General features: G+C 44.3%; 1 protein-coding gene across 4 annotated transcripts in view; it reads left to right on the forward strand.

Moving 5' to 3' along the window:
• Nucleotides 1–21,665, forward strand: part of TDP1 (tyrosyl-DNA phosphodiesterase 1) — a 97,503-nt gene extending 75,838 nt beyond the window's left edge. The window contains exons 16-17 of one of the 4 annotated variants that reach the window (XM_049898922.1): nt 9,178–9,286; nt 21,340–21,665. In XM_049898922.1, coding sequence (XP_049754879.1) covers nt 9,178–9,286; nt 21,340–21,413 — 183 coding nt within the window. In that variant the 3' untranslated portion in view covers nt 21,414–21,665. Of the gene's footprint in view, nt 1–1,357; nt 4,895–9,144; nt 9,287–12,939; nt 14,384–21,339 lie in introns of those variants that run through there. The other 3 variants (XM_049898921.1, XM_049898919.1, XM_049898923.1) reach the window with 3 other exon arrangements.
• Nucleotides 21,666–22,666: the final 1,001 nt, after the last annotated feature.

The raw sequence follows: 22,666 nt of genomic DNA on the forward strand, positions 1-22,666 counted from the left end.
ACTTCACCCAGCATCACTCCAGAAGCCGCTCCTCTGCATTCTGCAGGTTTCTAGAACCTGGAGCTTATCACACATCCCACTGCATTGTAACCACTGACTTGTGTGTCTCCTTGACTGGACTGTGAGCAGCTTTAGCATGGGGCCTGGCACATGGGAGGCTTTTAGTAAATGTCTGTTAGTTGATGTTACTTCTGTCGTGTTCCCAGAGTATGCATTGCCCTATACTGACTGAGCAAAGTGAGAACCAAAGGACAGAACAGGTTTCCGCAGACTATGTGAATTTAATTTGGGACATTGTACAGAGTAGGTATGTAAATATGTTCATGAATCTTGTTGTAAGCAATTTGAGACACAGACAAGCTCACCTGTAGCTGTCTTGTCGAATTGTTTTAAAAAGCAAAACACACTTAGGATGCTACTTACAAATGCCAATTTCTAAATATTCATTTAATGGATGGACATCTTAGAAGTTTCTCTATCAATTATCATCGAAAAATGTGTGCTGACCAGAACACAGTTTGTTGTAAAGTGAGGCCCGGTGTTGTGGCTTTTTTGGGTTTCCCTTTTCAGTATTAGCAAGGCATGTGCCTTTTAGTACGTGTTTGCCACACTGACTTAATACACAGTGTTGTAGCCATTCTTCTGACTGGGCATCATCCAGAATTCAGTTTCTCGAGCTCTGCCCGCCTTTGTGGCTCTTGGGAAGAACTCCATGTCCGTAACACCCACATTTCTGAGTCATCAGCTGCCAGAATCACCGCTTTTGTCCTTCACCAGTAGGCCATCCCGATCACTGTGTTCCAGAACGCTGACTTGAAGCCAGTGTTGCTAACAGTCAAGTTTTGTCCCCAGAACAGCACTGTCTCCAACACTGCAGAGGCAGTCACTTCAAAAGAACCCTGCTGTTTTCCACTTCTCCACAGTCCTGATGAGGGCCTGTCACTCAGGGACTAAGTGGCTGTGGGAAAGGATGCTTCTTATGGTCTTAAAAACTGCAGTGGATGGAGAGCCAGCATTTCCCATTCATAATAAAGGTGCCATTTGAATCCTCTGTGAATTGATCTGGAAGCTGCTAAGTCCCTGGTAACCCAGCATTGATTTATTCCCATTTTTTTGTCTGCTTTTAAGTGAATGAACCAGTGAACACATCATTTGGAGATAAACCTAACTTGCAATTAGAGCACGTAGTCAATAGCTTCTGCTTTGATTAGGGACACTTTTCAGCAGCTTTGGAGATTAATGCTAAGGTACATTTGACTTTGTGTATGCAGCGCTTAGCGATACTTGGTATATTAAAAAAAAAAACAACAGTTTCTGTCAAGTCAATTCCAACTCATGGTGACCCCATGTGTTTCAGAGTTGAACTGTGCTCCATGGAGTTTTCAGTGGCTGTCATCTCTCAGAAGTAAACTTCCAGACCTTTCATCCAAGGTGCCTCTGGGTGGATTTGAACTGCCAGCCTTTCAGTTAGTAGCCTAGCACTGAACCATTTGTTCCACCCAGGGACTCCTATTTGGTATATACCAAAAAACTAAAACTCATTGCCACTGAGTCAATTCCGACTCATAGCAACCCTATAGGATAAAGTAGAACTGTCCCATAGGGTTTCCAAGGAGCAGGTGGTGGATTCGAACTGGCAACTTTTTGGTTAGCAGCTGTAGTGCTTAACCACTGCCAGTGGATAATTAATGTTTATTGATTTAAATTGAAGAACTTTATTCTCTTTGAGGTCTAATGCCAATTTATCAATTATGTAATGTTTTCCAGGTTGTCCTTTTGATGTAATTGTATTTAATTTTTAGATTGGACTGATTTATTTAGATTCAGGAAATCCCAATATGGAAAAGATCCAGTGCTTTCAGAGATCAGTAGCTGTATTCCAAACCTTAAGGCATTTGTGTGTATATCAGAGAGATAAAAGTATTTTTCTTTTTGTAACTTAATTCATTTCGATAGTGTTTATTGAGTACGTACTTTGTCAGACACTCGCTAGGCCCTGGAGTTAAGCCCACCTAACACACTGGCTAGCACCCCTCCTACCTCTGGGATAATGTGGATAAGTGTCTGACACTCATGGATAATGTAACATGAGCTTCCTTGCACTTGTCTTAGGGCTGAGCAAGCTCACAGCCTCACCTGAATTGGGAGATTCTCTCCTTTCTGTGTTCAGAGCCAAAAATGTTTCAGTTAAATCCCCAAAGAACGTTCAGTCTTCAAATCTCTATTTTCTCTTTTCTCATCCTGGTTAAAGTACTTGTCTCTTTGTTATCAAAAATGGCATATACCGCAAGTGTGCGCTTTCTTCTTGTGACTGTGGTTCTGACTGAAAACACTAAGAAAGTTCACAAGGGCTGTCACCTTAACCCTCTCCTCACCCTCCCCACACCCACCTCTGATGACCTTCCTTGGCCAAGGCCATCAGTCCTGGGCTCTCAGGGTTCCCAGGAGGCCGCACTGGGCAGCACCGTTTCGAGTGGTGTTTTTTGGCATAACCTCTTATATTCTCCATTTCTGCTGGTAAAGCCACGTCCTTGTATTCCACTCCCTCCACATCCACTTGCCACATCCTGTCCCAACTGCCCTGGCAAGAATTTTGTTGCCTGTTGCTGAAGGTCACTGTCATCTCTCCCCTGGACTAATCGATTCCTTCCCTTCCGTCAGTCCCGTCTTGGGCCACTACCCCACTGCTGCTGAAGCGGTTTCCACCCACGTGTCAGGCTCTGGGTATTCTTCTGCCTGTCAACCTTCAGTGGCACCCCTAGGCTGGCTGGATGACATCCAAATGTCTTCATATGCCATCAGGGTCCACAGTGACCTGGAGCAGTGTGCCTGCCAGCCTCCTCTCCCACCCCTGTCCTCACACGTCCCAGTGCTCTGCTCACGCTAGCGTACTTGTTAGCGAATCTGTGAGCACAGGCTGTGGAGGCAGCTGCCACTTACTAGGTGTGTGATCCTGCACTTATGCTCTGTGCTTAGCTAGAGACTCTGCAGTAACTTTTTCCAGAAAGAGAATATGGGAGAAGAACCAAGCAGAGAACTCACCCACAACACACAGTTCCGAAGATTTAGGGACCTAGAGCCTATGGGAGCCAAAATGAAAGAAAGAAAATCAGCTTTGAAGCTAGACAGACCTGAGCTGGGATCCTGCTTCCAACCTGGTATGACTTTGAGCCTGTTGTTTTTCTTCTGTAGGCCTCCTTTTTCTCAGCTGTAAAATGGGGACAGTGTAGTACGGGAACCACAGATCATTGTGAGAGTTGAGAGTTAGTACCTGTGAAGTGCTCTGCAGAGGCTGCAGTTGATGTTAGCAGTAGCAGCAACTACAGCATATGAACTAAGCAGTTAAACAGAAGGTTGAAAGCAGAGACTGATAACCCTGGAGGTTTCCAGTTGAATCAAAATCTTGATGTCCCATCTGTGATTTTGTGCTACTATTTTTTCTCCATCTGATGTGCACTGCACCACACACAGCCAGCCTCGGCCAATCAAAAACCCATCCTTCGAGGCCTGTTAGGTTTGCCCTCCTCCATGGAGCTTTTCCAAAGCCTCTAGCTGGAAACGCTTCCAGTTGTTGATCATATACTGCCTTATAGGAAGGATATGCCAACCACTTTCCTGTAATTTACCTCCTTGTCAATTTGTCCATCTTTGGTTAAGTGTGTTCCTTCTGAAAGGTTCAGCTGCTGTCACCATTTTACCCAAGAAAACCTGATCCCTTGTATAGGGTTTTACTGCTTGAGGCTGCTGCTCAGATAACCAAAAAACCAAATCAAACTGGTTGCCGTTGAGTCGATTCCAACTCAAAGCAACCCTATAGGACAGAGTAGAACTGCCCCATAGGATTTCCAAGGAGCAGCTGGTGGATTCAAACTGCTGACCTTCTGGTCAGCAACCAAGCTTTTAACCACTGCGCCACCAGGGCTCCACTACTAAAATTGTTGTTATTGTTAGGTGCCATTGAGTCAATTCCGACTCATAGCGACTCTGTGTACAACAGAATGAAACACAACCCGGTCTTGCACCATCCTCACAGTCATTGTTATGAGTGCCAACCTGAGGGGCTCATCGTCCAGCACTATATCAGACAATGTTCTGCTGCTATTTATAAGGTTTTCATTGGCTAACTGTTTCAGAAGTAGACCTCCAGGTCCTTCTTCCTAGTCTGTCTTAGTGTGGAAACTTAGCTGAAACCCATCTACCATGGGTGACCCTGCTCGTATTTGAATACTGGTGGCATAGCTTCCAGCATCACAGCTACACACAAACCCCCACAGTACAACAAACTGACAGACTCATGAGGGACTACTAAGACAGATGCAACTAAAAAGTAAACTACATCTCTGACCGCAATTGGAGCATGCTTCTCGTTCCCTGTGATTGAGCCAAGCTGCTAAGCCTAAATCCTCATAGCGCTAACTAGCTCTTTCACCCCTAAAGCTGATGAAGGGAAAAGCCAGCAATTTCTCATGTGTGACATATGTCCACCCTCTCACCTGGCATTTTATAAACATATTGTCGTAACTGTCTCTTAAGTATCTGCACCTAGGAGGGTGCCTTCCTCTGTTTTGTAAAATGCCAAGTGTGATATATAAATAATGATAATTAGAAGACAGCCTCAAATTATTTGACATCCAGATTGAAGGGAAAAGTGTTTTTTTGTTTTTTTTTAATAATTCCCTAGAATTTGGATCAGAAATGGCATTCGAGAAAAAAGCATGTTAGTTCCTGTTAGACATGATTGGCTCAACCCTCCCTGGATCTGAAGCTGGTGCCACAAAATGGAGTCCTAGGTCAAAACATGGAGAACATGCAATCTAGGTCTGAGGCAGAGAAAAATCTTAACACTTTGCCAGGATGCATGTGAAAATAACAGAATTAACCCAGGAGCTAAAGAAGAGGGCAGTAGTCTTTATATAATACTCCATAGAGTATTTAAAAGTCATTAAATTGGCGTTACTCTCCAAGCCTCTTTCTCTTTAAAAATGTTAGGTACCAGGATTTCCAGAATTTGGCTCATGCTGACCTGGCTTGCCTTAAAGATGGCCTCTTCCTTAAATTTTCAAGGAACTCTTCCTTTGTCATGGTTCCCTGTGGGTGAATGTGAGATTGTTTAGTGGAAGGGAATGTAGGACCAAGGATCAGAAAGGCAGTGTTCAACCTCCAGCCTTGCCACTTCATAGTTGTGTGCCCTTAGGCAATGGTTTAACCTCCAGATTTATTTGTTCATCTGTAAAATAGGAGTAGTCATATCACAGAGAACACTCTGAATATACTTTCAGTTATACCATCCACTGAACGCTTACCACCACATACCAGTCATTGTTCTAAGTAACTGTTTATCCTCACAATAGCCCTACGAACTATTAAAAAAATAGGAGCTATTACTAAAAAAAAAAAAAAAAAAAAATTTTTTTTTTTTACCTTCATATAATAGATGAGGAAACCCTGGTGGCATAGTGGTTAAGTGCTACAGCTGCTAACCAAAGGGGTGGCAGTTTGAGTCCGTCAGGCGCTCCTTGGAAACTCTATGGGGCAGTTCTACTCTGTCCTATAGGGTCGCTATGAGTCAGAATCGACTCGACGGCACTGGGTTTGGTTGGGTATAATAGATGAGGAAACCTAGGCCTAGAAAGGTTAAATAGCTTGCCTAGAGTCAAACCCAGCAAATGAGTGATAAGCAAAAGTAAGGAGTTAAGATTTTCCACAGATCCGGAATGTGTCAAAGGTCAGATGTGAGGAGGGACACCAGTGTTCAGTCCTGCGCTGGGCGGGCTAAGGGCCGGCTCGAAACCTCCATGTCTCCTTAGTCTTCTGCCCCTTTCTCCCCTATCTAGCTTGCACGCATCTTGATTTTATTGCTTTGCTTCTCTCTTTCAAATCTATTTCCTTCTTTCTCTTTCTGCTGACACCACTCTCATCCAAACTCACCTTACTTCATACCTAAGCTTTTGTTAAAATGATGCTTTTATTCGTATAGTCTATTACTATTCTTTAATCCATTTCTCATTCATGTTGCAGTAACTCTTGGTCTCCTGGTTGTAGCAATTCCCAATCCAGTCCATTTTCCAGTCTTCTGCCAGTCTGCCTTTAAAGTGGAATTTCTCTGTTCAAAACCTTCTGCAGCTCCTCACTGCACGTTGAAGTAAAGGCCACACTCTTTAACTGGAGTCTTGGTACGTTTTGGGTTGTAAGTGACGGATAACCAACGTAAAGGAGTGTAAGCAGCAAGGCCAACAAGGGTGAATGAGGCCCTTGCTGCATGCCTGGCTGAATCCAAGGGCGGAGGCCACATCATCAGGGCCTAGCTTTTCTTATGTCCACCTCCATCTGATGGACACAACAGCCCGAACAGCTTAGGGCACACATCTAACCAGGTGAGTTCCCTTTCAGAAAGATGGTGTCTTCCCCAACACCCCTGACTTGGATCATCTCCATCCCAAATCATCACCATGGCCCGGAATGAGCCTGGTCAGACAGGGCAAGCCACTGACGTCCACACAGCTTCTGGCTCGATTCTCACTCAGCCCAGCTGAGTCTCCTGTCCAGCCCTGCCCACTCTGTTTCCATTCCTTACCATCTCCTGACATGCCCACCTTATGCTTCACCAACTCTGCCTGTGTGTATGTGGGTCTCTCCCAGTGTTCTTCCCCGCCATCTCTCCGTTGACCACAGTTATACCAGTTCCTCAAGGCCTAGCTAAAACATTTTCTACAAAGCCTTTCCTTATCCTGCCACTGGAAAAAAGGTCATTTCTTCCTTTTTCCATCTAGAGTTTGGGCCAGGCCTCCGTCACATACTGCCTTTTACTATTACCAGTCACCATGTTCATCAGTGCTGTGGGCCCATACCTTTCTTTAGGTCTTAACACACACAAAGTACTTCGATGCAGGTTACTTCATTTGCCCTTATGCAGAAGTCTAAGCAGGGAAGGTATTTTGAGCCCTTATTTACAGCTTGATGTTTCTGGAACACCTGATGCGCGCCAGGCTTTGTGCTAGATGCTGAAGTGAAAAACATTAATATGGTCATCTCTAGGAGCTTTATTATCCCTATCTTACAAATGAGGAAACCAAGATCCAATGAAATAAATGGCCAAGTGTCCCACCGACTATCTTTTTAATTTCCTGGGACATACCAGTCTCTTTGCAGGTGCTATCCCCTTTGCCTGGAACATTGTTCTTCCAACTCCTCACTTGACCAAACTCCACGCATCTTCCAGGATTTAATTCACATGTCACTTGTTTAGAAAGGCTTCCACTGACCATCCCCTCCCCTCAAACCTAAAAGGGCCTCTCTTGCTAGTCTCCCTTACAGGACTCCTTTGTTTTTCTTTGTAGCCCTTCTCATCAAGCAAACCCACTGCAACACCAGCCTTTGGTTAGCAGCCGAGTCCTTCACCACTGCGCCACCAGGGCTCCGTAGCACTTATCTTAAGTTCTAATTATTTATTTACTTTTGTTAATACATTGCTTAATGTTTTTCTTCCCATTGGACTGTACACACCACGAAGACAGGGATAACAATGTATTAACAATGGTATAGCCAGAATGAATTAACAAAAGCAAACATCAGCCATTCACACAGCTAAGTAAATGCCACAGCAAAGGCCGGAATGCAGATTGTCAGAGGCAGATTGTCAGAGTCATGTCATCACAGAGACAGAGAACCTTAGACCTTGCTCTATTTATGGGCACTGCACCTAAGACGTTAACAAAGGACTCCTGGTGGTGCAGTGGCTAAGCACTTGGCTGCCAACTGAAAGGTCAGCGGTTTGAACCCACCGGCCACTCCGTGGGAGAAAGATGTGGCAGTCTGCTCCTGTAAAGGTTTACAGCCTTGGAAACCCTATGGGGGCAGATCTACTCTGTCCTATAGGGTCACTGTGAGTTGGAATCAACTTGACAGCTATGGGTTTAAGATGATAACTCTGCTTGATACGTGGGTGTTTAGGATGTGGAGAGTGGTTACGTGTTTGGATGGGTGGACAGAAGGAATGAGAGACAAATGGGCAGACTAACAGAGTGTGAGAAGAGTCCAGAAATGCAGGGAGAAGATGGTCACTGGTTGGAGGCATGGGGAGAGCAACACAGCACATGAGGGCCCTGCATTAGAGGGAACTTTTCCATTTATCACTCGCCGTTGAGTCCATTGCGACTCATGGCGACCCCACGTTTGTCAGAGTAGAACTGTGATCCTTGGAGTTTTCACTGGCTGGTTTTCAGAAGCAGATCACCAGGCCTTCCGAGATGCCTCTTGGTGGACCCCAACCTCCAGCCTTTCAGTTAGCGACCAAGCTCATTAACCATTTGCATCAACTAAAAACCAAACCCTTTGCTGTTGTGTCAATTCAGACGCATCGCAACCCTATAAGACACAGTAGAACGGCCTCATAGTGTTTCCAAGGCTGTGAGTCTTCACGGACACAGACTGCCCCTCTTCCTCCCGTGGAGCAGCAAGTGGTTTCCATCAGGTGACCTTTGGGCCAGCAGCCAAGGTTAGCCAGCTGTGCCACCAGGGCTTCTCCTCGCACCACTTAGGGACTCTTAATGGAAATGACAGTTGTAAATTGGCCATGATATAGAACCGTAACTTCTTTTCTACCTGATTAAAATCTAAACTAATGCCCTATTCTAAAGTTCTTAGAATAAACCTCCATTGTGGTGGGCCTTGAAGAGTTTGCTTTTTTATTTTCCCAACACGTTGTTTTGGAAAATTTACAGTCATTTTTATTATGCATGGAAACAACTTTTATTTCTTCTCACCAGAGCAGACAGCCTGTTACCATAGAAATGTTGAAAGTATTTTGAGGTATTTTTATACAGTGATTTGGGCAAACTCCCTGCAAACTTTACATCCTGTTTGGTAGAAACGGGCTTTAATATTTAAAATTGTTTCTCTTGTATCTTTATATCCTCTGTTAAACTTAACAAACTTTGCTGTAATTTAATTCCTGATGTTTGAACCTCTCTTCTTGTTTTTGGAAAGAAAATGGTTTTGGGGGTGTAAGTATATTTGACCTATTGAACATTTAAGATAGCTCTGAAAAAACTTGAATTTTCTTGTGAGTGCCAAAAGATAAAATTGTTTCCTGGGATCTTCTGGTAGCGTGTTTTTTTTGGGGGGGGGGGGTGTTTCTTTTTCTAGAAAATGGGGTGCAATCATAGATTCCTTCTGCAGGGCCTGGACAGCTTCAAAGTGAGACAGAAATTCTTCTCGGGCAGCCAGGAGCTGATGGCATCGTTTCCGGTGCCGTATGATCTGCCTCCGGAACTTTATGGAAGCAAAGGTGAGACAGAACCGTGGGTGTGTGTCCCAGGAGAAGCCGCTGGACTCCCAGGAGTAGGAGCCTGGCTCGTGGAGACTCGGGGGGCATTGCAACCATGGTTCTCAAACTGGTTGGTCTCGGGACCTCTTTGCAATCATAAAATCATTGAGGGCCATAAAGAGCTTTCACTGATATGGGCTTTTATGTCTATTGATATTTACTATCTTAGAAGTTAAAACCGAGAAATGTTTAAATATTTATTCATTTGTTTGAAAACAACAATAGTAAACCCTTTGCAGAGTAACATAAATAACAGGTTTTTACGACTGTTTCCAATAAAGGGGGTAGAAGTTGTTGGTGAGGAAGGTTTTACGTTTCCGTCAGTCCCTTTACTGGCTGGCTGAATCCTCCAGTCTGCCCTTGTGTTCAGTCTGTTGTGATTTCACGTGTCACGTGGCCTCTGGAAACTCCACTATACACTCGTGAAAATGCGAAAGTCAAAAAGACAAATAACGGTTGGCATTATGGTGAAAATGTTTCTGACCTCATTAAAAAAAAAATGGACCCACTAAAAGGAAGGTCCCCAGACCACACTGATAACTGCCGCACCATACGGCACCTTTCTGAAGGGCAGTGACTGAGCGTTCTTCACAGTAGAAAGTCAAGAAGAAGATTCACAGCAGGTTCAAGGTGTCTCAAAGGGAGGCTGAGTGGCTGGCTTAGGGCAGCTCCCCCTCCACCCTGGGTCTGCCCAGCCACTTTCATCAGCCCTGAAATTGAAGGGGTTGTCATTGAAGGGGGCTCACACTTACTAAACCCACTCAGAAGGAGATGTACAACCAGGACACAGTGTATGAATTCAGAGTGGCACGTGCTCACGCCACCACAGCCAGGGTATTCTCCCCTGGAAAGCAGAGCCCCGTGTGGGTCGCCAACGTATAATCTGCAGGTTGCCGAGCAAGTACTGAATCTGAACAGGGAAAATCCATTTTCTGATTGGAAAGTTTTAATGGCGTCACGCCCCATTCGTAGTCCAAAACCTCTGACTCCCTAGCAGGGTCAGCCTTGCCCAGAGGGTCTTTGTCTTCCCTAGACAGTCCTGCATGGGACCTGACAACTGCCCTGGCTTCAGTCACCCTCTTCTGGGTTCCATGATGAGCCACACTCAACCCCTTCTGATGGACCCATTCCTTAGATTGCACTGACACACCTAACAAGGTTAATCCTATCGTGTGCTGTCTGGTGTGCCTTCCTGCCTCATCCAGGTGACTCTGTGTATCTCAAATCCACTGTGCTGATATACGTTTCAGAAGCCTTCTCATCTCCCTGCTTTTCCAAGCCGCGTATGTGTGTGTGGTTGCATGTGTGGGTGCACATCAGTGAGCGTGTTAGAGCAGAAGGATGCAGTGTTCTCTCTGTGCACTTTTTGAGTCCTCTAAACTGTGATATAGTCATGCATATTCATTTTTCAAGAGCAAGGCTACGTAGCAGTTTTTACCAGAATTTCAAGGAATCTGAAAACCCCACCAAAAGCGAAAACGCTGCTTAGAACCGGACTGTGTTTACGTGCCAACTCTATGACTTACCGAGGGATCTTGGGCTGTTGGTAACCTTCTGTCTGCCTTAGTGTCTCTCCTTCTGCAAAATGAGGAAAATAGGAACACCTACCTCACAGCGCTGTTGAAAAGATTAACTGAGGTGATGTCTGTCAAGTGCTTAACACAGTGTCTAGCACAGAGTTAGAAGGCAAAAATATCTAAATAATAAAAACAGCTATGTTATTTAAAATGTCTAGTCCAGTTCCTGGCACATAATAGACGAAAACCAAAAAAGTCAAACCAGTTGCCATCGAGTCAGTTCCAACTCATGGTGATTCCTTGTGTGTCAGAAGAGACTGTGCTCCACAGGGTTTTCAATGGCTGATTTTTCAGCATAGTTCTCCAGGTCTTTCTTCCAAGGTGCTTCTGAGTAGACTCAAACTTCAGCCTTTCATAGCAGCCGAGGGTGTTAATTGTTTGTACCGCTCAGCAACTTCACATCATAGACAAGCCGTGTTAATCCCTGCCCCTTCCCCTTGGCTAGCTGATGATGAAGTCTAAGGTTTGTACACACAGGTGGGTCCCTACCCCTGCCACCATCACAAGACCGTGGCTACTGATCATTCCTCCTTCCACATCTAACTTTTTGTTGCTTTTGTTCGTGGAGGTGGGGACTTCCCGTGACTGCCTTAGTCTTTACCTCCTACGTATGGTGTGGCCTTGGGCCTGGCACCCTCCACCCTCACCAGAACCTGGCTGGAATACCAGTCTGCACTTGAGTCCTATTCTCCAAAGGTCTGTGGAAGCCAGAATGGAGAGAGAAGAGCCTTAAACATGGGCCGAGTTCCGTTCAGTTCCAGTAGGGAAAGCATTCCCAAGAATGTAACATTTCAGAAGTAGGAAGTCTCTTAGACTGTGCAGTGATAGATCATTTACTTGGCCAGCAAGCAGAAGGCTTTCCGGTGTGTGGCTGAGTTGTCTATTTCTTCGGCATTTCCTCTGAAAGATGCAGATAAGGGTGGAGTTTTGTATGTTTTATCACTACTACTTCATCTTTTACATGGCTTCAGTAGCATGTAGAATAATGCCAATAATTCGAATATCACCAACATCGGGGGAGTCATGTCATTCATAAAAAGGCATTTTTTACCAAGATTTAGAAAAGTGAGTGGTGATGAACATTTCAAAAGCACTTCATTTTAAAAAGTAATATTTAGACCACTCTAACACTTAACACTTACAACATCTTTTTCAGTATTTCTTAAATCAGATTATATGAAAAGATTACAGGCTTGAAACCAAGAAATGATCCAGTAAAACAGTCCCTCAGACTCAGCTAAATAACACTCCTGCAGGTAGACCTTGCTCTGTGCAGCAGTAGTTGCACGTGGATGCATTCATTCCACAGATCAGATACACAGTGGAACCTGTGTAGGGTGGAAGCCTGTCAGAGAAGGAAAACACAAATATTTTCTGCAAAACCAGTATTTTTTTCTTTAAAATTTATGACTTAATTTTAGATTTACAGAAAAACTGCAAAACGAGTACAAAGAATTCCCATACTTGCTTCACTCAGATTCCTCAAAGGTCAGGATTTTATCCCATTTACTTAATCTTTCTCTCTCATCAGCTTTTTTCTGATCCATTTGCGAGAAAGTTGCAAACATGATGTCCCTTTCTCCCTAAGTACTCTTCCATGTGCATTTCCTAAAAATAAAGGCATTCTTTTACATAAACAGTTATCAAAAGGAAGAAATTAACACTGATTGACTACTATTCCCTACAGAACTTATTTAAGTTTCATTAGTTGCCCCAATAATATCCTTTATAGCAAAAGAGAAATTCCACATTCCATGTTGCATTCAGTTATCATGTCTCTTTAGTCTCCATTGTAATATGGAACAGTTCCACAGGTTTTTATTTGTGTGTGTCATGGCATTGACACTTTGCAGAGCCCAAGCCAGTTATTTTGTGTTCTTCATTGGGTTTTCCACTGTTTCTTCATAATTAGATCCAGGTTGTGCACTTTTGTCAGGAATACCACAGGAGTGATGTCTTATTCTTCCCGGTGTATCGTATCAGGAGGTACATGATATTGATGTGCTCAATTACTCATTAACAACCTGTGTTATGCAGATGACACTACCTTGCTTGCTGCAAGTGAAGAGGATTTGAAGCACTTATTGATGAAGATCAAAGACCACAGCCTTCAGTATGGATTATACCTCAACGTAAAGAAAACAAAAACCCTCACAACTAGACCAATAAGCGACATCATAATAAATGGAGAAAAGACTGAGGTTGTGAAGAATTTTGTTTGACTTGGATCCACAATCAAACCCCAAAGAAGCAGCAGTCAAGGAATCAAAAGACATATCGCACTGGGCAAATCTGCCGCAAAAGATCTCTTTAAACTCTTGAAAAGCAAAGATGTCACTTTAAGGACTAAGGTGCACCTGACTCAAGCCATGGTATTTTCAGTCACCTCATACGCATGCAAAAGCTGAATGATGAATGAGGAAAACCAGAAAAGAATTGACGCCCACGGACTGCCGAAAGAACGAACAAATCTGTTTTGGGAAGAAGAACCGCCAGAATGCCCCCGAGAAGCAAGGATGGCGAGATTATATCTCACATGCTTTGGACATGTTGTCAGGAGGCATCAGTCCCTGGAAAAGGACATCATGCTTAGTATAGCAGAGGGTCAGCAAAAAAGAAGATGACCCTCCATGAGATGGATTGACACAGTGGTTGCAACAGTGGACAGTGGGCTCCAGCGTAACAACAATTGTGAGGATGGTGCAGGGCCAGGCAGTGTTTCGTTGTGTTGTACATAGGGTTGCTGTGAGTCGAAACTGACTCAGCGACACCTGTCTACCATTTTACCATCTGATGTGATTTCCCTATGTGTTGTAAATCCCATCACTATGATATAATAAGACAGATTAGTGGCAGTTATATTGATGAGGTCTACAAGATTAGATGGTGTCTTAAGCCAATCTCTTTTGAGATATAAAAGAGAAAAGCGAGCAGAGAGACAGGGAACCTCATACCACCAAGAAAGCAGCTCTGGGAGCAGAGTGCATCCTTTGGACCTGAGGTTCCTGCGCTGAGATGCTCCCAGACCAAGGAAAGACTGATAACAAAGACCTTCCTCCAGAGCCAATAAAGAAAGCCTTCCCATGGAGCCAGTGTCCTGAATTCGGACTTCTAGCCTACTGGATTGTGAGAGAATAAAATTCTCTTTTTTAAAGCCATCCACTTGTGGTACTTCTGTTATAGCAGCACTATTCAAGACAGCACGTAACAACAACAACAGTTACTGGTGATGTTAACTTTGATCACTTGGTTAAGGAGATATCTGCCAAGTTATATGTAATCTTTTACAAGTATATTTCATAATAAAAAGTTAAGTGGCTGGAACTAATATTATAATGCAAATATAATGCCTCAATAGAAAAGTGCCTTAAGACCTGCCTGCTTGGCAGATGAGATACGCATGATAGAGATTTAATACATGTATATTGTATGTAATCCTCTAGCATGCTTTAAAGCCACTTTTCTAAATGGTTTAATCATTCCTTGCTATGTCTGATTAATTTTAAATCGTTCCTTGCATTCAGATAGTCTAGAAATAAACTTCAGTCTAGACCCGTCAGAATTACTGCTAAATCAAAAGCGTTCAGATTCATAAAGTATTTTGTAATGGAAGCAGAAAGTTGATTAAAAATTTATATTATCCAAATGTAAAAAGAGTAATCACTTAAAATTATTGATATTATGTCTTATTTTACTTTTTAAGGGCCTGTTTTTGAAAGATCTATAGAAACGAGGTTTTGTTTTGTTTTGCTTTAAGGAAGCAGCCAAAAAAAATTTTTTAGACATGATTTTGATCATTTTTAATAAAATCTAGTTTTGTTTCATAACTCAAACCGAAGGCCAAAAGTAAGCTACTAGCTCATCTTTCAAAATTATTTTTGTAATCAGGAAGCTTGAAGAAGTCTAGAATTATCTTAGTAAATAAGAGTAATTTATCCGATTCCTTTGAATTAAGTACTTGGTTTTTAGCAATTTGAATTATTCTCCCCCTGACTAGTTAGATTTTTCTGTTCCGCTGTATATAGCCACAGATGGACACGTGCCATTCCTCACAGAGAACAGTGTTGATGTACTTCAGATAATACTGATACTGCAATTACAAAAGACTGCATTTCTGCTGGATCGGGTGGGACATCTTTTGGAACTGTCCTTCATATTTCAAGCTGACGTGTCCTTCTGTGCATTACTTGATGTCAGAGTAGGTGACAGCAAAGTGGCATCAGAACTCTTATCTGTCTGCTTTTTCTGTTTGGGATCCCACCCACAGGCACACACCCCACTCTGCCTGTGCCCCCTGTAAGGAAACAATTGGAAGTGTTGCTCAGGTGGCAGACAGTGACTTCTGCAGGTGGTATGTCCAGTTCCCCTGGAAAGAAGACAGTGGGAGGGTGGAGTCATAAATTCCTACCAAGGGCCATTTCTTAGAGGGTTGGAGGAAAGAGCTTGTTACCTGGCTTAATAGAAGAGGATTTTTTTACTTAAATTAGGGTCTACACAGCACATAGGATAATGACAGTCCTCATCTTCCATGAGGTTAGGGTGATGGTGCTAATTATAATAATTGTAATAAACCCAAAAAAAAAAAAAAAAACCCATTGCCGTCAAATCGATTCCAACTCATAGCAACCCTAGAGAACAGAGTAGAACTGCCCCATAGGATTTGCAAGGAGCAGCTGGTGGATTTGAACTGCCTACCGTTTTGGTTAGCAGCCATAGCTTTTAACTACTGTGCCACCAGGGCTCAATAATTGATAGCAGCTAGCATCTATTAGGTATGGTGAAAGGATACAACCCTGATGCACACGTTTTCTGACTTTAAACCAATCGGTATCCCCTTGTTCTGTCCAAACAACTGCCTCTTGATCTATGTACAGGTTCCTCATGAGCACAATTAAGTGTCCTGGAATTCCCATTGTTCACAGTGTTGTCCATAATTTGTTATGATCCACACAGTCGAATGCCTTTGCATAGTCAATAAAACACAGGTAGACATCCTTCTGGTATTCTCTGCTTTCAGCCAGGATCCATTTGACAACACCAATGATATCCCTGATACCTATTCAATCTGTATGCTGAGCAAATAATCTGAGAAGCTGGACTATATGAAGAAGAAAGGGGCATCAGGATTGGAGGAAGACTCATTAACAACCTGCGTTGTGCAGGTGACACCACCTTCCTTGCTGAAAGTGAAGAGGACTTGAAGCACTTACTGATGAAGTTCAGCGACCACAGCCTTCAGTATGGGTTGGGCCTCAACATAAAAAAAAAACAAAAATCCTCATAGCTGGACCAATAAGCATGATAAATGGATAAAAGATTGAAGTTGTCAAGAATTTCATTTTACTTGGATCCACAATCAACAGCCGTGGAACCAGCAGTCAAGAAATCAAACGACGCATTGCATTGGGTATATCTGCTGCAAAAAGACCTCTTTAAAGTGTTGAAAAGCAAAGATGTCACCTTGAAGACTAAGGTGCGCCTGACCCAAGCCATGGTATTTTCAATCGCATCATATGTATGTAAAAGCCGGACAACGAATAAGGAAGACCAAAGAAGAATTGATGCCTTTGAATTGTGGCGAAGAATATTGAATATACCATGGACTGCCAAAAGAATGAATGAATCTGTCTTGGAAGAAGGGCAACCAGAATGCTCCTTAGAAGCACGGATGGCGAGACTGGGTCTTACATACTTTGGACATGTTGTCAGGAGGGATCAGTCCCTGGAGAAGCACATCATGCTTGGCAAAGTATAGGGTCAGCAGAAAAGAGGAACATCCTCAGTGAGATGGATTGACACAGTGGCTGCAACAATGAGCTCAAGCGTAACAACGATCGTAAGGATGGCTCAGGACCGGGCAGTGTTTTGTTCTGTTGTGCACGGGGTCTCTCTGAGGCGGAACCAACTGGATGGCACCTAACAATGACAACAAGCATCTAGTATGTGCCAGGAACTATTATAAGCACTTAACATGAATTAATAAATTTAATCCTCATAACCCCATGACAGGTACTAGTGTAATCCCCAATTTACAGATTTTTAAAAAAAAGCTTTTGCCATTGAGTCGATTCCGACACATAGTGATCCTGCCCCATAGAGTTTCCAAGGAGTGCCTGGTGGATTCCAACTGCGAACTTTTTGGTTAGCAGCCTTAGCTCTTAACCATGACACCTCAGGTTAACCCAGTCAAGGCTCCACAGGCAGTGTGGCTATAGCGTCATTCTCTTTACCGTTATACTGTACCACCGGTTGCAGGGAGTTAAATGTCAGGATTATAAAGAGGTATGAGATGCATGCAGTCCTGACCACAGGGACAAAGAGAGAAAGCACACGCTCTGCCCCTTTGCTCCCAGCCTTCCTGCTGTGGCCTCAGTTGAGGCCTCCTTAATGCTCACCTCGCCTGGCCTCCTTGTTCATTCCCTGGTCCTGGTCTCCTCCCACTGGAAGCCATCCTCTCCATTGCTGCCAAGCAGCTCTGATCATGTCACTCCTGTCTGAAATCCTTCTATTAGATCTCAAAGAAGCCATGGTGGTGCAGCAGTTAAGAGCTTGGCTACTAACTTGAAAGATTGGTAGTTTGAACCCACCCAGCAGCTCCCCTGGAGAGAGATCGGGCGATCTGTTCCCAGAAAGAGTACAGTCTAGGAAACCCTATGGGGCAGTTTGACTCTGTCACACAGGGTCACTATAAGTCTGAACTGGCTTTGATCCCACCAAACGACAACAACATTATATTCCAGAAAAAAAGACAGCTTCCTATCCCCTTTGGCCTTGGCGCTCAGACTCCAGCTGCATCGTGATCACTTTCAGAGTTTGATAAAATTGGGTGTTGCCAGGCCCAGGCCCAGGCCCAGGCCCAGAACTACTGAAACGGGCTCTCTGGGGGTGGGTCTTGGGAAACTGCTTTAATAGGCTGCCCAGGGCTTCCAGTGTCAGCCAGGTTAGAGAGCCGCTGCAGGCCTGGTGAGGTTCAGAACTCAGCCAATGCCATTTGGCTTGTGCTTCTTCCCCACGGACTGTGAGTGAGGACCTCAGCTTTGTCTGGCTTGACCCCCTCACTTGCCATAAAATCCAGAACTAAAAACCAGCTGCTGTCAAGTCGATTGTGACTGGTTGGCGACCCTGTGTGTGCCAGGGTAGAACTGCGCTCCACAGGGTTTTCAATGACTGGTTTTTCTGAAGTAGATCTCCAGGCCTTTCTTCCAAGGCGCCTCTGGATGGACTTGAACCCCCAACTTTTCATTTAGCTCCCACACATGTTAACCATTTACCCTCCCCAGAGACTCTATCCATAGCACCTAGCAAAGTACCTGGCAGCTAATCAGCACTCGACAAATAAATATGTTGAACATATGCATGAATGTATTATGAACCAAGTTATTCTCTCAGGGGACAGCTTAGGCAGATGGCTTAAAACAGGCTTTTGTGTAAGATAGTGAATGTTGGTGCTGATTTCCAGTAGTAGTGGGTAAAAAGACCTAACAGAAGTATAGACCCCATCTTTCACCTCCCTGTTGGCCATGTTTCTGGCTTCCTCAATAGCGTGGCTTCCAGGTCCTTGGTTGTTACTGACTAATGTCGATGGAGATGGAGTAAATACAGTGGTGATCTTAAAGTTTCTGGCTGATTGGTAAATGTCTGCATCAGAAGTCCTGCACTGCTGAAGAATATCTTCCTGAGTATACAGCCGTTCATGTAGCAGGAATCGGGATGCCCTCGGCCTTGGGAATGAAAGCAGAGCTGATGTTACAACGGAGCAGTTTACAGGGAAAGATGGGTGAATAATGGAGCATGTGGGCACAGCTCGTGGTACATCTCATGGAAGAGAGCAAAGCCAGTGCTTCACTAAGGCCAGTGATTAGGGGCGGGAAGGCCCACCACCAGCGTCTTTTTACAGCTCTCCAGCTTTTTACGGAACAAACATGAACAATAGGCCCAGGTTTATGCCTCGCTAACGAGCTTAATTAACAAAAGTGTTTTCGTGCTCTGAAACCATCTCAAGGCCAGAGCCAAGAGAACACAGTTCAGATAACTTGTTGCTGTCTTTGGCATTTTTTCCTGCACGCTCCTGCTGGGAGGTGATGTTTGCAAGATTATTCAACACACACAGCGAGGCAGCCAAGGAGAAAGCAGCAGATATCATTGTTCCCCAAGTCATCCTCTGAGCTCCCATCTGCCTTTACTCAAGGAAAAGCCTCCCAAAGGCTTCTTTGTAACGCTCACCCGCGGCTTTAACCGGGCAGCATAGTCAATTCACAAAGTAGCAGTTTACAGTAAGCACTCAGCACTTCAGAGTTCTCTGTCTCTAATACTTACCAGTTCTCTGTCTCTAATACTTACAATAATTATGGGGATTAATTTTTAATCTTTGCAGTGTATTTGCACACGACCCGTATTATCAGGGTTCTTTTGTAATGGTTTGAGCCTAGCAGTAGGGCTGCATGGCAGAAGTGATTCATTCAAATTTTTTCAGCTTCTGAAACGTGCGTTAAGAGGAAACATTCACATTTATTGAGCACCTACAGCATGCCAGGAACTTTGAGACATGGTCTCTCATTTATTCTTCAACCCAGGGAGGTGATTAGTTTAATTCCCACTTTTGTTGTTGTTGTGTGCCGTCAAGTCGATTCTAACTCAAAGCAACCCCGTGTGACAGAGAACTGCTCCATAGGGTTTTCTAGGCTGTGATCTTTATAGGAGCAGACTGCCAGGTCTTTTCTCCTGCAGAGCCACTGGGTGGGTTCAAGCCGCCAACCTTCCGGTTAACAACTGAGTGCTTAACCATTGCACCACCAAGGCTCCTTAACCTATCTACATCCATATATATATATATAGTTGTTAGCTGCCATTGCATCAGTTCCAACTCATGGTGAGCCCAGGTGTGTCAGAGTAGAACTCCACAGGGTTTTCAAGGCTGGGACCTTTCAGAAGCAGATCGCCACACCTGTCTTCTGAGGTACCTCTAGGTGGTTTCAAACCGCCAACCTTTCGGCCAGTAGTTGAGTGCTTAACTGTTTGCACTACCCTGGGACTCCGTGTGTCTGTGTACACATGGTGGCACAGTGGTTAAGAGCTTGGCTGCTAATCTAAAGGTCGGCAGTTCAAATGCACCCGCTGGTCCTTGGAAACCCTATGGAGCAGTTCTACTCTGTCCTATAGGGTCGTTATGAGTCGGAATTGACACCATCAGTTTGGTGGGTTTTTTGGTATTCATTTGTATTTGTGTTGTGTATGCTGCTATTCCTAAGGTTTTTACTGGTCAGTGTTTTTAGAAGTAGAATGAAGACTTTGGCATTCATGGCATAGTCCAGCACAGCTCCCAACCTGGCCTTTAAAAGAATTCCTCTCTTCTTAATCCCAGGAGCCCTGATGGTACAGTGGTTAAAGCGCTTGGCTGCTAACCAAAAGATCAGCGATCCAAGCCCACCAGCCACTCCCCAGAATAAAGATGTGGCAGTCTGCTTCTGTAAAGGTCACAGCCTTGGAAACCCTAGCGGGCAGTCTACTGTGCCATATAGGGTCGCTAGGAGTCGGAATCGACTCGATGGCACACAGCAACAATGATATATATATGTTTGTATGTATGTATGTATGTATATCCCTATATAAAAAACAAAAACCAAACCTATTGCCTTTGAGTTGATTCCAACTCATAGCGACCCTAAAGGACAGAGTAGAACTGCCCAATAGGGTTTCCAAGGTGGATTCAAACTGCTGACCTTTTGGTTAGCAGCCATAACTCTTACCCCTACATCACCAGGGTTTCCTATCCCTGTATATAGATGTAAATTTATTTCCTATCCCATTATATAGATGGGGGATGGCGCCTCTGTGTTTTTTCCACTGTAAGGCATGTGGCTTTCTTTGGCATTGGTCTGTAGTCATCTATTCGGTGACCTTCATGTCTCATCAGTTATTAACCTTAAAGAACAGAACAAAATCATTTTATGGACCTGACTCTGGGCCTTTTGGTTATATGGGACCACTGAGAGCAGAAATGCGGCCCTCCATTGTAGGAACTGTTACTGAGAAAATTAGTAGCTGCTCTTTGCTAGGCTCTTCCTATTTTGTCAGACACTATGTCTTGCACCTCACATGGATCCATCTCATTCAGTCCTCACAATGGTGCCATGATGTAGGTAACAGTAAGGAAATGTGAGGCTCAGAGAGATCAAGTGACTGGTCAAGGTAACACAGCTAGCAGGTGGCAGTACGAGGCTTGGCCCTCAGTCTCTGCTGGCCTGCTTCCCCGTGTCCGCCAAGCCCTGTGTCTTAGCATGAACCTTTTCTAAAAGCCGTTGTCCAAAAGGGGGCTCGTTTACCAAAGGTTTTTCAGTTTGTAGAATCCAGCACACAAAATGATTTTATCTCATCAGGAGGGTGAGTTTCCTGTGTTCCAGTTCAAATAAATATTACATATAATCTTTTTTTCCCCAGATCGGCCATGGATTTGGAATATTCCTTATGTCAAAGCACCAGATACCCATGGGAACATGTGGGTTCCTTCCTGAGAATTGCAGATCACTGAGAAACTTAGGCCATTGAGTCCCCAGCCCTGGACTTGGTTGCTGTCTGTTCTGGATATTCACTCCCTTAGACTCTTGGCTGCACCCCTGAGGAACTCACTGCGAAGGTCACTCTTATGAACGTCAACATTGGTTATACTTTTAATGGTCATTATTAACATTCTCACTAAAAAAGTAAGGTGTGATATTTTCTTAACTCACTTTTGTATACTTTGGAATGAAAGCTATTAAACTTCACAATGGTAAAAAATTAGACGTAAAATGATCTTCCTTGAATAGAATCTGAAGCCGGCGCGAGCTGTTCTGAATTCAGCCTTGACAGTACATTTGCTGCCACTCTCCATCGGGAGAGGTGCTCTCCGTTCACCCGAAACGTTCCAGGGGAAGAATCCGACCGACCACTGGCTGTTCTCCACCCATGCTCTTTTTTAGCTTTCTGAGCACAGCTCGCAGGGGTTTCGGGACGTGCGTCTGCGCATGTTCCTGGGATCTGTCGTTGAAGTGGGTGTGCTGCTTCATCCCCCGCACAGCCCCCTCCACAGGACCCCGGTTACTCTGCAGCTCTCTGCAGCCTGCAGCCTCAGCTTTTCCAGGCTTCTCGTCCCTCTCCGGAACCTCATTCCTTACACAGACAGACCCCCACTGGACCAGACTACTTGCCATTTCCTCACCTATTCTCCAAGGTGGATGGGTGCTTCTCCCATCCCCCAAAATTTCCAGGGAAGACAGGTCTTAGAATCATATGAAAGCACACAAGTATTTCACTTGGAAGAAACCCTGATTGGTGGCCTCATTCAGGCCCTCAATTCACAAATGAGGAAGCTGAGGCCCAGAAAGAGTCAGAGGCGTCCCCTGGTCACACAGCTGGCCTGGGTCAAAGTGGTGAGTATGCCTTCTGCTTTGTGTGCATATGGCCTTCCTACTCAGGGTCCGGTTTTCCTCAGGTCATTTAGACAGCTTGCTTTCTTCTGCCTGGGGCCGATGGCTGTTTGTCACCAGCCTCTTTGTCCTATCGTCCTATCATTTAGAGGAGAGCTGAATGTTAATCCTGATTTTTTTTTTTTTTTTTTTTTTGAGTAGGTTTTCACATTGTTTCTCAGAGCCCTAGGATTCCCAGAATTCCTTAGGAAATTTGAGGGGGTAGGTGGGGGTACTGTTACAAAGGAGGTGGAAGAGGCTGGAAGACAGGCCCTTCTGCTTCCTCCCCCACCCACTGCTCCCATCAGAAAAACTGCTTT

This window comes from Elephas maximus, chromosome 10 (genome assembly GCF_024166365.1).
Source record: "Elephas maximus indicus isolate mEleMax1 chromosome 10, mEleMax1 primary haplotype, whole genome shotgun sequence".
Classification (NCBI taxonomy): domain Eukaryota; kingdom Metazoa; phylum Chordata; class Mammalia; order Proboscidea; family Elephantidae; genus Elephas; species Elephas maximus.